At 65.3% G+C, this 14,461-nt stretch overlaps 1 protein-coding gene across 20 annotated transcripts in view; it reads left to right on the top strand.

The window, feature by feature from the left end:
- KIF1A (kinesin family member 1A) overlaps positions 1-13,700 on the top strand; it is a 36,873-nt gene extending 23,173 nt beyond the window's left edge. For 6 of the 20 annotated variants that reach the window (XM_032193631.1, XM_032193628.1, XM_032193627.1 and 3 more), the window contains 23 exons: positions 8-93; positions 341-479; positions 604-772; positions 1,201-1,291; positions 1,454-1,572; positions 1,749-1,804; positions 2,963-3,071; positions 3,304-3,370; positions 3,475-3,559; positions 3,822-3,927; positions 5,527-5,553; positions 6,956-6,979; positions 8,226-8,340; positions 8,468-8,601; positions 8,759-8,820; positions 8,929-9,074; positions 9,285-9,497; positions 9,611-9,688; positions 9,861-10,039; positions 10,171-10,317; positions 10,440-10,632; positions 10,708-10,829; positions 11,342-13,700. In XM_032193631.1, the coding sequence (XP_032049522.1) occupies positions 8-93; positions 341-479; positions 604-772; positions 1,201-1,291; positions 1,454-1,572; positions 1,749-1,804; positions 2,963-3,071; positions 3,304-3,370; positions 3,475-3,559; positions 3,822-3,927; positions 5,527-5,553; positions 6,956-6,979; positions 8,226-8,340; positions 8,468-8,601; positions 8,759-8,820; positions 8,929-9,074; positions 9,285-9,497; positions 9,611-9,688; positions 9,861-10,039; positions 10,171-10,317; positions 10,440-10,632; positions 10,708-10,829; positions 11,342-11,384 (2,510 nt within the window). In that variant the 3' untranslated portion in view covers positions 11,385-13,700. The remainder of the gene's footprint in view (positions 1-7; positions 94-340; positions 480-603; positions 773-1,200; positions 1,292-1,453; positions 1,573-1,748; positions 1,805-2,962; positions 3,072-3,303; positions 3,371-3,474; positions 3,560-3,821; positions 3,928-5,526; positions 5,554-6,955; positions 6,980-8,225; positions 8,341-8,467; positions 8,602-8,758; positions 8,821-8,928; positions 9,075-9,284; positions 9,498-9,610; positions 9,689-9,860; positions 10,040-10,170; positions 10,318-10,439; positions 10,633-10,707; positions 10,830-11,341) is intronic. The other 14 variants (XM_032193640.1, XM_032193630.1, XM_032193637.1 and 11 more) reach the window with 10 other exon arrangements.
- Positions 13,701-14,461: the final 761 nt, after the last annotated feature.

Genomic DNA, 14,461 nt, shown 5'->3' with positions numbered 1-14,461 from the left:
CCCCCAGCCGATGAGGAGGCCCCAGATTATGGCTCTGGAGTGCGGCAGTCGGGGACGGCAAAGATCTCCTTCGATGACCAGCACTTCGAGAAGGTACGGCCGCGGCGGTGGCACGGGGGTGTTGTCTGTCGACCCGCTGCTCTCCGAGGCATGCTTGTCCCGTGGGGTCTGGGTGACATCTGGCCCTGCTCCCGCTGCTCGAGGAGCCCAGTCCTGGGGGGGCTGCTGCGGGGTGCGACGGGCGAGCCGGAGCTGCCCTTGTGGCTGTACCTGTGCTCGGCACCGCGGTGGTGGCACCGCCGGCCTCCCTCAGGCACCCTTCCCCATCGCCCCCCTGCAGTTCCAGTCCGAGTCCTGCCCCGCCGTGGGGATGTCCCGCTCGGGAACGTCCCAGGAGGAGCTGCGCATCGTGGAAGGCCAGGGGCAGATCAGCGACCTGGGGCCCTCCGCCGACGAGGTCAACAACAACACCTGCGCAGGTGAGCGGCGAGCTGCCCGCACTCAAAGCCCAGGCCTCTAGCAGCTCATGCCCAGCAGTGCAGAGCCGTTTGCAGGCATCAGGAAAATGACTTCTGACATCCGAGGGCTCTCTTCTCCACGCAGTGACACCAGAGGACCTTCTCCTGGACAGCCCGGAGAAGTCCACGATGGACGGGCCCCTGGAGGCTGCTCTGGACCACCTGAAGCTGGGCAGCATCTTCACTTTCCGAGTGACTGTCCTGCAAGCCTCCAGCATCTCAGCAGAATACGCAGACATCTTCTGCCAGTTCAAGTGAGACCACGGTGGCCCCCAGCCCGTTACCTCCCTGCACGCTCTGGCCTTCACCTCCTCTGGTTGCCCCGGGAGGAGGCAGGCAGGGGTAGTGCTGGGAGCTGCATCCCACGCTCTGCTCTCGTCCTGAATTCCGCTCCATGGCTTTCATGGAAGGGGAGGCAAAACCAAGGGGTGCAGGGTGAGCGTGTGTGTTAGCCTGGACACACACCTGGTCACTGGTGAAAGCTGAGGACAGCGTCTGACAGGCGCTGGGGGGCAGCAGATTAGCGTGGGGTGGGTTTTCTGTGTCAGTCTAGGCCAGGTGACAGGACACAGCCCTGTGTGGGGCGCAGGCTTGGCCCCTTCCCCCTCTCCCCTCCCTGTTCCCTCCCACCCAGCTGCTGCACTGTCCTGCAGCCCCCGAACGCCTTCCCTTCCCTTTGCAGTTTCATCCATCGCCACGACGAGGCCTTTTCAACAGAGCCCTTGAAGAACACAGGGCGAGGGCCACCGCTGGGTTTCTACCACGTCCAAAATGTGAGCACCCTGCCTCCGGGCACCCCCTCAGCTGCTGGTGTCTCCCTAGGGTGTCAGGCAGATCTCCCCAGAGCAGCCCCTTCTTCCCCGGTGCCTGTTTTCTCAGCGCATCGCATCCCTTTCTGAACCAGGCAGCGTGGTTGCATGCTCTTTCTCTCTCAGATTGCTGTGGAGGTGACCAAGTCCTTCATCGAGTACATCAAGAGCCAGCCGATTGTATTTGAAGTTTTTGGGCACTATCAGCAACACCCCTTCCCGCCTCTCTGCAAGGACGTCCTCAGGTGGGTGCCCCCGGCCACATGCGGGTCTTTCTGCATCCCCTGGTGCCGTGGGGCTGGGCAGGGCGAGCACCCTGGCTTCACAGGGGTGTGGAGGACGGTGGCCCCGGGCCGGATTTGGGGCCCCCAAATCCAGATCCTGCTGCGGGTGCTTTCATCCGAGCCTGTTCTCTCTGCAGCCCACTGAGGCCATCCCGGCGCCACTTCCCCCGGGTGATGCCGCTCTCCAAGCCAGGTAGGAGACCGCGTCCTGCCCCTCTCCTGCAGTCCCCAGGCTGCAGACCAGGTCCCCTGCTGCGCCCCGCTCCCCGTGCCCTCTTGCCATGCGCTTGCAGGGCAGGGCCTGAGGGGCATCACAGAATGTGCTGTGCACCACAGCACCCGGAGGCCCTTCAGCACCCACTCGCTCCGTGTGTGGCTGGCGCAAACCCCTTTGCAAGTGCTTCTTCCCCTGTGCTCACGGCAGCCCCGTGGTCCCCCTCCCTTATCCAAGTGTCCGTGTGTAACCGCTTTGCTTTGTGTCGGCCTCTCTGTTTGTCTCCCTCCCTCCCAACCCGCAAGAGCACACCAAACCCCTCCGGCTCACCGGCTGCTCGGTGCCAGCTGCTCTGGCGGGCTCGCTCCTGGACACGCTCTCCGGGCACGTGCTGGCAGCCGCCACCGCCGCCACCTCCCTCCTGCGGCACGGCGCGGAGGAGCCCGCCTGCCCGCCGCCCCTGCCCGCCACGGACCGTGCAGTCGGGAAGGCGCAGAAGCCGGGTTCGTGCCCGCACGGGGCCGCGGCAGGGCCAGCGGCTCCTCGGGTCTCCTCCCGCAGCCGTCCCCTGGGGCACGCAGTGCCCGGAGCTCCCGAAGCCGCCCTTGCAGGGGCTGGGCGAGTCTCCACTGCCTCTGGCTGCTGAGACCCGAGTCGCTCTGGTTCGGCCGAGTGCGGTGGTTTGCTGTGATGCCTGCCCGCATCCCGCTCTGGCACCGAGGGATATGTGCCGGCCGCCCCTCTCTGGCTGTCCACAAGCTGCTCCCCTGGTGCTGGAGCGGTGCTGTGTGGTTTGGGTCCTGTCCCTGCACCTCCTGGGGCTGCAGGGCTGGGCTGGGTGTCTCCGGGGGAAGCCCCATCCTGAACTCTCGCTGCTCTGCTTTGGGAGTGGGAGGAAGCACACGGCGGCCAGCGAGGTCCCCAGGATGGGGCTGTGTCCCCCAGGACTGGTGTGTGTGTCCCCCCGCACTGCCTCCTGCCTTGCTGCTGCCCTGCTTGGTGGCTCTGCCTGTCTGACCCCAGCTCCTGCCCAGGCCCGTGCCTGCTCTGCCTTCCCCTGCTTGCTGCCGTGTGTGGGGCTCCAAACTCCAGCAGCAACCTGCCTCGACATTAAGTCGTCCTTCCCCCCCGCTGCAGTGCCTGCCACCAAACTGAGCACCATGACGCGTCCCAGCGCCGGGCCCTGCCAGTGCAAGTACGACCTGATGGTCTTCTTCGAGATCTGCGAGCTGGAGGCCAATGGCGAGTAAGTCCTGGGCACGGCCCCACCATGTGCAAGCTCCCCAGGGGCACCCCCGAGGATTCCTTCTTCCTCGGGATCAGTTGCCCCGGTGGTGGTGGTGGTGGTGTGCAGAGTGTCTGGGGGCACGAGGTGCCCCGGCACCCTCTCTGTTGCTTGCGGTTGCGTGGTGAACAAGAAGCACGGTGGGCTTGGGCACACGGGCAGAGCTGTGTCCCATCACCGTCCTCTCTTCCAGCTACATCCCAGCCGTTGTGGACCACCGCGGAGGCATGCCGTGCCACGGCACCTTCCTGCTCCACCAGGTATCCCCTCCCCGAGTCCCTGTTGCGCCCTGCCCGGCTCCTGCCTCGCTGCCCGGGCTCTGTGCCAACCGCTGCCCTTTTCTCGCTGGCCTCGGGGGTCTCAGGGTATCCAGAGGAGGATCACCGTCACCTTGGTGCATGAGACGGGCAGCCTGATCCGCTGGAAGGAAGTGCGGGAGCTGGTTGTGGGTAAGCAGGGCGGGCTGGGGCGGCATGGGAGCTCCCCCCCAAATCCTCCCCACATCCCTTAGGGATTTGTTCCTCTTCTCCCTCTCCCTTTCCCACTTTTTGCCTGCTAGTACGATTGAAATAGCAACGAGGTGACTGCTCCCTGTGTGCCACCACGGGGCCATCGTGGTCCTGGGCACCAGTTGGGACGCAGTGGGGGGGCCACGCTGGTCACGAGGAGCCTGGCAGGGGACCTGAGCGTGTCCCTGTGCTGCGTTTGCAGGTCGGATCCGGAACACCCCAGAAGCTGACGAGTCTCTGATCGACCCCAACATCCTGTCCCTGAACATCCTGTCCTCTGGCTACATCCACCCTTCCCAGGACGACCGGTGCGTGCCCCTGCTTCTCTTGCTCTTCCCCCGACTGCAGCACTGGGGGGAGATGTGGGGAACCCCTCTCCCTTGGGTGCTCTGAGCCCCTCTGCAGGGTCCTGCTGGCCCTTGCTGCTTTGGGGGAGGGGGGTGCTGCTTTTCTCGAGCTGCAGAGGGTCTCACAGAGCCCCCAAAGCCTGGGACACTCGCCCTGTTCCTCCTCCTCCTCCTCCCTGAGGCCCTTCCAGACCGGGGGTGGCCATGTGGGGTATTGGGGTCAGGGTCCTGTTCAGTGACAGTGACAGGAGGTTGTGCTGACCCTGCCACAGACTGTCCTGTGTCCTGGCCAAACGTCTGGAAATGCTGCTTTGTGCTCACAACATCTGGGGCCGTGGGGGAAAACCCCTCCTGCTTGCCCCGGCAGAGCCGTCCCCGCACCGAGGCTGTGGTGGGGCCACCCCACGTGGTCGGAGTGTGTGCACGTGGGGTGCTGTGACATCTGGGGACGATGTGGGGCTGGGTGTTGGTGGCTCGGGGAGCAGCGGGGGTCAGTCCTGAGCAGTGAGCAGGGCAGTTCCTGGCATAGGAGCATCCCGGATGGCAGCAAGACCATCTTGCCCCTCATTTTTGGGACTGCTGGGTCACTCCTCCCTGGGGAGGTTGGTGTCTCGGTGACAAAGCTGTGGCTGTGAGGCAGGGAGTGCCCAGGCACGGCGCCGGGACGCGCGTGTGAGCGTTGGGCATTGTCACACCCGCTGGGACAGCAAAGCGAGGCCAGGCAGGAGGCTGGTGGCCTGGGATGACGGGGTGAGGAGGATTCACACCGGCACAGCCGTGGTGGTTTTTGCCAGATGTGAAGGAGCCGGAGGGATGCGACACCCGGGCTCGTGGGGCAGCAGCCTCTGCTGCCTGGGACGCTGCCGGATCCGGTCTCCGGCATCCCCGGTGCAGCCGGGCAGAGGGAACGTGGCTCCTGCCTTCCCCCGCCTGCATGGTGGGAGGCTTCACGCATCTCCTGGGGTGCTCAGGGAGGGGAGTCGTGGGGCGTGCAGGAGCTGCTCTCGCCCCCGTGCTGGGGGGATTGCCTGGGAGTAAGCCCCGCAGCAGGGCCGCGGGGTACCCGCCGTCTCCCTGGGGAGCCCGGGCGCGGGGCCGGGGGGCAGCGGCGGGGGACGGAGGACGCTGGCTCCCAGCAAGATGCCGAGGGGGCCGCTGCAGCAACCCCGCGCTTCCATCCCGCCGCCGCCCTGCATGCTCCGACCCCAGACGCCTGCCGGGGACGCCAGGCCGAGGGCGGCAGCGGGCAGAGCGGCGCCCGCCTCGCCCTCCTCCCAGGCTGCTTCTGCTCCCCGCTTTGCTACCGGCCGCCACGCAGCCTCCATCGCCGACAGCAGGCCCTGCCTCTGCCCATCTCCCGCAGCCTCCCGGACCTTTTGGGGCAGCCTCCTGCCGGCGTTCGGCGCTCCCCGGGACCCCTCCTCCTGCCCGCCGCCCACCCGGGCAGCGCTGGGGTGCGGCGGGCGGCCCCGAGAGCCTCCCTTGCTTCTCTCCAACCCCGCTGCTGCCGCTGCCCATCCGAGCCCACACTAACCATGTGATTGTTTTGTGTTTTCGCAGGCAGTTTCTTGATTCGGATATGCCTAGGTATTATTTGTTTCCATTGGTTTTTTTTCCACCCCCTCTCTGCTCTTTCCCTCTCTCTCCCCCGCACCTCAGCACTCTCACTCCCGCCGGCGGCGGCACTTGGGTGTCCAGCCCCCCCCCTCCACGTCTTCCTCCTCTCACCACATCCCGGGCACCTCTCTCTCTCTCTCTCACGCCGCCCCTTCCCCGCGGGTTTTGCTGTTTGTTTGGATCGCGATCTCGCTCCTCCTCGCTCTCGCTCTCGCTGGCCTGTGCTCCCATCGCCTGGTTTTGGTTTTGTTCTCGCCTTTTCACTTCGCTGCTCTCCGGCATCCGGCCAGGGACCTGTGGCTCCGTCCCCCCCCTGCTCCTGCCCCGGCCCTGTGTGGGGAGGGTGCTGGGGACCCGTGCTGGGTGCTGGGCTGCGTGGGAGCACGTGCGTGTCGTACGCACACCCCGCAGCCACTGAGGTGGCCGCCAGCACCCGTGCAGCCCTCCTGTGTGCGTAGGTGCAGCGTACACACAGCGGGGTGGCTGCGTCGGGGAGACTGGGGCTGGGGTCTGCCAAGTGCCACCTGCACCATCCAGGGGCTGGTCCCGCTTGGGGATGCCAGGGGACATCTGTCTGTCTGTCTGTCTGTCCCTCCGGTGGCACCCTGTCCCAGCAGGGTGCTCGGGGACGGCACAGGTGGCTGTAGGAGCGCGTGGGCTTGCCCTGGCGCTGCCCGTGGGGCTGCTGCAGGGTGATGCTCACCTGGTGTGGCGGGGAAGGCTGAGGAAACCCCCTCCTGCCGCCTGGGCGGAGGCAGGCGAGCTGCTCTGCCCTGCCAGGCCTGAGCACGGACACCTTGCAGGCCCCAGGAGAGCAGAGAGGCTGCTCCGAGACCTGCCGCCTCCTCAGGGGTCCTGCACAGAGGGCAGAGTTCAGGGAGGAAGGTGTGGGGCTGCGGAGGGCTTTCTGCAACACCCCTAACGCGGGTAAACCTCGGGATTGCCCTGCTGAGCTCCTTCAGGCCCCTGATTTGGGGGCTGTGCCAGCAGGAGCCATCAGGGGAACGTGAGTGACGACGCAGAGCTTGGTGTCAAAGCCCCGCGTGGTGCGGGAGATGGCCACCGTGGCACGGGAAATGGCCACCGTGCCTGCTGGGGAATTCCCTACAGGAAATTTCTGTCCCACAGCACGGGCCTTGAGCTGAAGGCTGATGGTCACCGGGCTGTGCTGGGCTCCCCCCGTCCCCGAGCAGCCCTGGGGCAGAGCTGTTGTGCTGCTGCTGCTCCCTCCCTGCGCGCCCCGTCCCACGCAGCGGGTGCCGCAGGGCGCGTGTCGGCAGCGGCCTCGTACGGACGACGCTTTCTGACGTTTCGTTTCTCTGTGTGTGTACGTGTGTGTGTGTGTTTGTCCTGGGTTGCCTTCTACTTATAGCATTTCATTCGGAAATGACACTAGGTATTTCGCGCCTACTCGCTCGGTCTGGTCCCTCCCGCTTTTCTCTCTTTCTCCTTCGCCTCGTTCCTTTGCTTTTTGCTCTCTTCCCCCCTTGCCCTTACTCTCCTCTTCTCTGATATCCTCCTCCCTCGGGAGCTCTCTCTTCTCAAGTGGTCTGTGTCTGAAAAGCGATCCTTCGCCTCGACTGTCTCGTGTGGTTTCCACGTACGCGACGCCTTCCAGAGCGCGACTCGCTCTTGTGCAGCGTGGTGCCCCGAGCAGGGGCAGTGACAGCACGTCCCCGGGCGCAGCCAAAGCCCCACTCCCAGCCCCGGCACAGCCCTGGCTCTCTCCGCGTTGCTGCTTGCCCCCCTGGACATGGTTTTGCCGTGCCGCCGTTGTGCCACGGCCTCCTGAGGGGACTCACGCAGGAGCCGGGGCTGGGGCAGCCCCGGGCCCGTTGTGACCGCGGGTGGCCGGAGCTGAGGGGCTCCAGCGGCAGGGGGGTGACAACCCTGAGGCATCTCCTGCTTCCCCCTTTTCCTCCCACCCCAAAAGTGCAGCCGCTGCTCTGCACCGTCCTTTGTGGGGTCCCAGCAGTGCTCACCCCGCTGCCCAGCGCCCCCAGCGCAGAGGTGGGGAGGTGGAAAATGCAGCGAGGGTTTGGGGCGGCCAGCGGGGACGTTGTGGGCAGCAGCCAGGGCACAGCAAGAGCAGGGGAAGGCAGCCCCACGGGCACCCAGTGCTGGTCCCCGGGTCCCACAGGTTGGGGGGGGGCTGTCCCCACTGAGCTGCTCCCCGCTGTGCCGAGCATCTCCCCCCTCCCTGCTCCACCCGTCGTCACCCCAGCGGTGACAGCCGTTCCAGGATGGGTGGCAGGGCCCTGGCCTCGGTGTGCCGGGGGTGACAGCTCACCCCAAGCACTGGGGACACGTCCCCTCCTCTGTCCCTCCGTCCCCACCTCCCTGCCTTGCCCCGCACCCCAGCTGAGCCCCCCACGCCACCCCAAACCCCTGCGCCCGCTCCCGTTGCGAGGGCGCCGTGTCCCCGTCCCGCTGCACCCATCCCGCCTCGGCTTTGCCTTCAGCCCCTGCATCCCCCGGCGTGGCTGTCCCCAAACGCCCCGTGCATGCCCGCCTGTCCCCGCAGGCCTGCCGCAGCGCTGCCGGGGGGGGGTGGGTGCCGTCTCCTCGCTCGCTGGCCCGAGTTTGTGTTGTTTTTTTTTTTGGGGTGGGGTCGTTTCAGCGGCTCTGCTTTCTCTCGGCAGGACTTTCTACCAGTTTGAGACGGCGTGGGACAGCTCCATGCACAACTCCCTGCTGCTCAACCGCGTCACCCCGTACCGGGAGAAAATCTACATCACCCTTTCCGCGTACATCGAGGCAAGGATCCTTCTCCCCGCAGCTGGAGTGCAAACCAGGGCTGGTGTTTCGCCCACTGGGGTTTTCCCTGCCCCCCTTGACCGACACTGATGCCCCTCTGCTCTCCTCTCTCCCCACCCTGCTGCAGATGGAGAACTGCACCCAGCCCGCCGTCATCACCAAAGATTTCTGCATGGTTTTCTACTCCCGCGACGCCAAGCTCCCTGCCTCCCGCTCCATCCGCAACCTCTTCGGCAGCGGCAGCCTGCGGGCTTCCGAGAGGTACCCGCACCCTCCCGGGTGTTTGGGGGGAGGATTTTGGGGGAAACGATGCCGCCAGCACCCACGGGACGGGAGCTGCTCTGGAGCAGCGTGTGGGGAGCATCCTCGGGGTGTGGGGACAGCAGGCGGCCAGGGGACACCTCCCTTTTGCTTTCAGCAACCGCGTGACGGGCGTCTACGAGCTGAGCCTGTGCCGCGTGGCGGATGCCGGCAGCCCAGGTGGGTGCCCTGCTTCTGCCTTCAAACACTGCGGGGCCGTGATACGAGCTCCGTGTTCCCTCCCCCCATCCCCGTGTCTGTCCCCGAGCTGTGCGTCTGTCCCCGCAGGCATGCAGAGGCGTCGCCGGCGTGTGCTGGACACCTCCGTGGCCTACGTCAGGGGAGAGGAGAACCTGGCCGGCTGGCGGCCCCGCAGCGACAGCCTCATCCTCGACCATCAGTGGGAGCTGGAGAAGCTCAGCCTGCTGCAAGAAGTAAGGGCCGGGAAGGGCCGTGCCGGGCACTTCCCATGCAAGGGCACCCCGCTGTCCCAGCTGGGGGGCACGGGGCTGTGCTGGGCTCCGTCAGACCCCAATGTTAACGAGCAGCTGGGTTAACGAGGCGTGGGAAGCACCTTCTCCTGAAGGATGCCCCCGAGCCGGGTGTGGGGAGGCCCGGCACTGAGCGGGGCTGTCCTCGTCCAGGTGGAGAAGACCAGGCACTACCTGCTGCTGCGAGAGAAGCTGGAGACCACCCAGCGGCTGGGCCTGGAGAGCCTGTCCCCCTGCTCCAGCGAGGACTCCGAGTCTCGAAGCACCTCCTGCGTCTCCTCCCCGCTGTCCGCCGACGGGGCCCCGGAGGGACGGACCCCTCTGCCCGAGACCCCCAGCGAGAGGCAGAAGGAGCTGGCTGTGAAGGTAGCGCCCCACAGACGGGGAGGGGTCCCGGGGGGTGGTGGTAATGTGATGAGGAAGGTGGGGGGGTGGAGGAAGGTGCCTCCTGCCCCACCGCCCTCCCTGTCCGCCCGCAGTGCCTGCGCCTGCTGACGCACACCTTCAACCGCGAGTACAGCCACAGCCACGTCTGCATCAGCGCCAGCGAGAGCAAGGTACCGGGGCGGCGGGGGAAATTGTGGGGTCTGTGGGGCTGGCTAAGGGTGGGGAGGGATGCGTGGGGACTTGGGCTGGCAGGGCACGGGTGGGTGGCCCCGCTGCCACCCTCTGCTCGCCCGGATGCTCCCAGAGCACCGATATGCATGTTCCTCTCCCTGCCCCGGCCAGAGCTGTGCCCGGCTTCGGGCAGAGACTCCAGTCCACACCTCCGCTCCTCCACAGCTGTCCGAAATGTCTGTGACCCTGATGAGAGATCCCTCCATGTCAGCTCTCGGGGTCACCACCCTCACCCCCTCCTCAACCTGCCCATCGCTGGTGGAAGGACGCTACAACGCCGTGGAAGTCAGGTATGAGGCTGGGCAGGGGGTCAGGCTGTCTCCCCATCGCCCACCGAGCAGGGCGGCCAGACCCCTCAGATGTGCTCGTGGCTGCTGGGTGTCCTGCACTCCTCCAACCCCATTCTCTCCTTCCCACCCAGAGCCCTGCAGGTCTCCTCCAGGCTGGAGAGTCCCGACCTGGAGCCTGTGGTGGAAGGGGAGCAGAAGAAGTCCCCAGCCCGCCGGCCTGAGGAAGAGAAGGAGCCCCAGCGTCTGCTGGTGCCCGACATTCAGGAGATCCGGGTCAGGTAGGAGCCACCGGGGAGGCCAGGAGAGGACCCCTATAGGGGCAGGGGGAGCAGCTGCTGCTTTGGGGCAGGGCGGACGGCGCCCTAGCACAGCCACCTCCTCACTGTCCCCCCCTCTGCAGCCCCATCGTCTCCAAAAAGGGCTACCTGCACTTCCTGGAGCCCCACACCAACGGGTGGGTGAAGCGCTTCGTGGTGGTCAGGCGCCCCTACGTCTACATCTACAACTCGGACAAGGACTCGGTGGAGAGGGCCATCCTCAACCTCTCCAAGGCCCAGGTGGAGTACAGCGAGGACCAGCAGGCCATGCTGAAGGTGGGTGCAGCCCCTGCGGGGAGGGGGGAGCCTCCACGCCGTGGGGCGAGGGGCTGACCCCCGGCTCTCCCCCAGCAGACCCCCAACACCTTCGCGGTGTGCACGGAGCACCGGGGCATCCTGCTGCAGGCAAGCAGTGACAAGGACATGCACGACTGGCTCTACGCCTTCAACCCCCTCCTGGCTGGGTCCATAAGGTAAGAGGAAGCCCCCCGAGGGTCTGTGGTGCCAGGGGGGTTGGTAGTGGCTGTCCCCGTGTTGTCCTCAGGCTGGCGAGCTGCTGTCCTTCGTGGCCAAGCACAGGGAGCACCTCCTGAGCCCGGCTCTCAGCAGGCAGAGCTTGGATCGTGTTCATTTTGATTTCAGCTCTGCCCCCGGGCAGTTTCGAGGGGTCGTTCCTCCCCACTTAACTGAGAGCCAGATCCTGGCTGGCACAGAGACTGAGCTCAAAGCAATGCCCACACGCAGCACGCTGAGCCTTTGCTCTTCTTGAGATCATCTCAAGAACCTGTTGAGATCATCTCAAGTTGCAGGAGCAGGGGAAGAGGAATAAATGCACAGAAATTCACGAGCTCTGCCAAAAGAATGCTGCTGTTAACCCCCTGCCCTGCTGGCTCTGGCTGTATTCAAGCACCAGGCTGCACCCAGGGGACCCCAAATCTCCCTTTCCGCATCTCTGACTGCTTTTGTTTCTCGGTTTCCGAATCAGATCCAAGCTGTCCAGAAGGAGAACAGCCCAGATGAGAATCTAACCTGAAAAACACCCTCCACCTCATCCGTCTGCCAGCAGGATCAAGATAGCTGATTCTGCCTCAAGAGTCCCCATGTTAACGTCCGATCTCTCACACCATCTGCTGCCCCAGCTGCCTGCTCCATGGAAGGATCTGTCTCGATTTACACCTTCACGGGGGAAACTCATTTCTGTTCGTAGCTGCAAACGCCCGGCCCCGCCTGGGCAGGATTTCTCGTGTGCATGTGATCTTCTGCCCATCCCCTCGTGGGTGACCGTCATGTCACACAACCTGTAACACTCCAGAAAGGTTCCTTTCGGAGGGGAGGGAGCAAGGAGGGTAGATTGGGTTAAAAGCTGGTCTTTGATCTACAGAGGTAGGCGTCTTGTAAAGCTCAGAGGTGAGAAATCAGGAGGAATTGCTTCCACGTGAAGGGAAAGCAGTAGTTTAGGTATGGGGATTTCCTAATTTATTGTGTCGACAAAAGATGGCAGGGCAAAATCAGGTGTCAGTAGTTTAAGATTATATTTATAAAGTATTTATTTCTATTTACGTCAGAAAACCCCACACGCTGGGGCCCGGCCCCCGGACAACGCCTTCCCTGGGCCGGGGAGAGCCTTGGCGGCGGGCTGGTGCCAGGGCCACCGCGGCCCCTCTCCCGGGGACACCTCTCCCGGGAGAGGGGACCGAGCGCGGCGGGCCTGTCCCCTGCCCCCAGCAGTGCAGACGTGCCCGGTGACTGCAGTGCGCTCGCCCTCGCCCCCCATCCTTCCCCCGACCCTCTGCTTTGCCCCCCCCAGTGCTTAAACTACTTTTCCCAGGAGCGGTGACCGGCCAAGGCACCACGTCTTCCCAAGCGAGGCAATTCCTCCCTGCCCCATCTACCTCTGGAGGGGGACGCATGCCAGTTTCGGTGGCCAGGGCTCCCGCGTCCACAAGGACCAGCCAACCTCCCCCCCAGCAGCCCAGGGGGACGGTTGCGCGTCAGTGTGGGCGCGTGCTGAGGACAAGTTGTGTTTCAGCTCCTTTTTCTGCCCCGAGCCTGAAATTTGGCCCACGTTGGCCGGCCATGCTGCTGCCCCCTCCCTGGGGCCTCCTGCCAGGCAGCCGGGGAGCACGGCGGGTGGGCTGGCTGCTCTCAAAACCGGGCGAGAAAGACCCCTGGGAGCCAGGGTTGGGAGCAGCCAGCCCAGCCACGGGGCCCCTCGCTGCCCTCGCCCCCAAGGGCTCTGCTGTCCCCTCCGGCAGGGAGAGCGGGGCCGAGGCAGAGACCAGCGAGGGGCACTGGGCTGGGTTCGCTGGAGAGGAGAGGGGCCGGGGCTTCTCACTTTTGTAGCTGACGTTTTCGTAGCCCTCTTCCCCCCCCAGTTCCAGAAGTGCAATCTCACCTTCCTCCCCCCAGCCTCCGGCTGCAGCACAGGAGCCGTGCTGGCGGGGGGCTCCCCGAGGCCAAGGTGGCTCCGCCGCTTTGGCGGCCTCCTCCTCCCCAGCAGAGCACCCAGGCCCCCTGCTCCGCGTCCCTCCTGGCTCCGTCTCCCTTTGTTGGTCGTTTCACCGAGCGGGGGGGCTTCAGTTCAGGGCTTCCCGCGGGCAGCCCACGCAGCTCCGGGCAGGAAGGCAGGCGTCTTCCCCCGCACATCCCCGGGCCCCCGCCGGGCCCCGCTTCGCCGTCACGCATTCACAGCCGACCTTAATTTTGCACAGCACGGCCGAGCCTCGGCCCCACCGCGCCTCCCCACGCTGTCCCTTGTGTGTGTCGGGGCCGAGGCCGTCCCTCCATGCCGTTTGCTCCTTTGTAAGCTGGCGAGGACGCGGAGGACGGGGGCAGCTGGGGACGGGGACGGCCGTGCTTGGGGGGTGGCCGGTCCCTCGTGCCCTGGGGCAGAAGCTCCCCGTTTGACCGTTTTCCTCATCCTGGATTTTGGCAAAACTCCTTTCCAGGGGGCGAGGAGGAGGAGGAGGCTCCTCCGGGGTGAAGGCAGCTCCCGGCGGAGCCCTCCCCGCGGGGACGGGCCCGGTGTCTGCCAGTGACCAGACACAGGGCCGGGGGCCCTGTGGGGCCGCGGTCCCGGTCCCCCCGCGGCGTGCCTGAGGCCAGCCAACCTGCAGAGCACGCGGCGGGGCCCGGCGTGCCGCCCTCCTCCCGGCGAGGCCCGAGGTGTGAGGCGGCCTCCTCCCCGCAGCCCCAAGCCCCCCGTGGGACGGGAGCCATGTCCCGGCCCTGGCCCCCATCCTGCGCCCCCACCCCGTGCCCCCACACCCCCCGTGTTGGAGCTTCGGGTCCCGGCCACCCGTGTGCGCCAGGCTTGTTCGGTTCTGAAATAAATGTGGCATTGACGCAGCCGTCTGAGTGTCCTTCTGGGCGGCTGGGGAGGGATCTGGTATGGGGTCAGGGGGAGTGATCCCTTACTGTGGGGTTCGGGGAGGTATCCTTTATTGAGGGGTTGGGGAGAGCGATCCTTTATTGGGCTGGCAGGGAGTGATCCTTTACTGGGGGGAGTGATCTGTAATGGGGTCAGGAAGCGATCCTTTATTGGGGTGTCACAGGCAGTGAAGCTTTACTGGGGGGTCAGGAGGAGTGATCCTTTATTGAGGGGTTGAGGGGAGCAATCCTTTATTGTAGGGCCAGTCCTCTTCAATGTTTTTATAAACGATTTGGATGTAGGACTAGAAGGTATTTTGAGCAAATTTGCTGACGACACCAAACTTGGAGGAGTTGTGGACTCTGCTGAGAGTGGAAAGGCCTTGCAGAGAGACCTGGACAGGTTGGAGAGCTGGACGATCACCAGCTGCATGAGGTTTAACAAGAGCAAGTGCCGGGTCCTGCACCTGGGATGGGGCAACCCTGGCTTTATGTACAGACTGGGTGATGAGACGCTGGAGAGCAGCCCCACAGAGAGGGATCTGGGGCTGTGGCTGACAGCAAGCTGAGTATGAGCCAGCAGCGTGCCCTGGCAGCCAGGAGGGCCAACCATACCCTGGGGTGCATCAAGCCCAGCATCGCTAGTCAGTCGAGGGAGGTGATTTTCCTGCTCTGCTCTGCGCTGGTCTGGCCTCCCCTTGAGTATTGTGTGCAGTGCTGGGCACCACAGCACAAA

Source organism: Aythya fuligula, chromosome 9, assembly GCF_009819795.1.
Source record: "Aythya fuligula isolate bAytFul2 chromosome 9, bAytFul2.pri, whole genome shotgun sequence".
Taxonomy (NCBI): domain Eukaryota; kingdom Metazoa; phylum Chordata; class Aves; order Anseriformes; family Anatidae; genus Aythya; species Aythya fuligula.
This window is presented reverse-complemented; position numbering and strand designations above follow the sequence as displayed.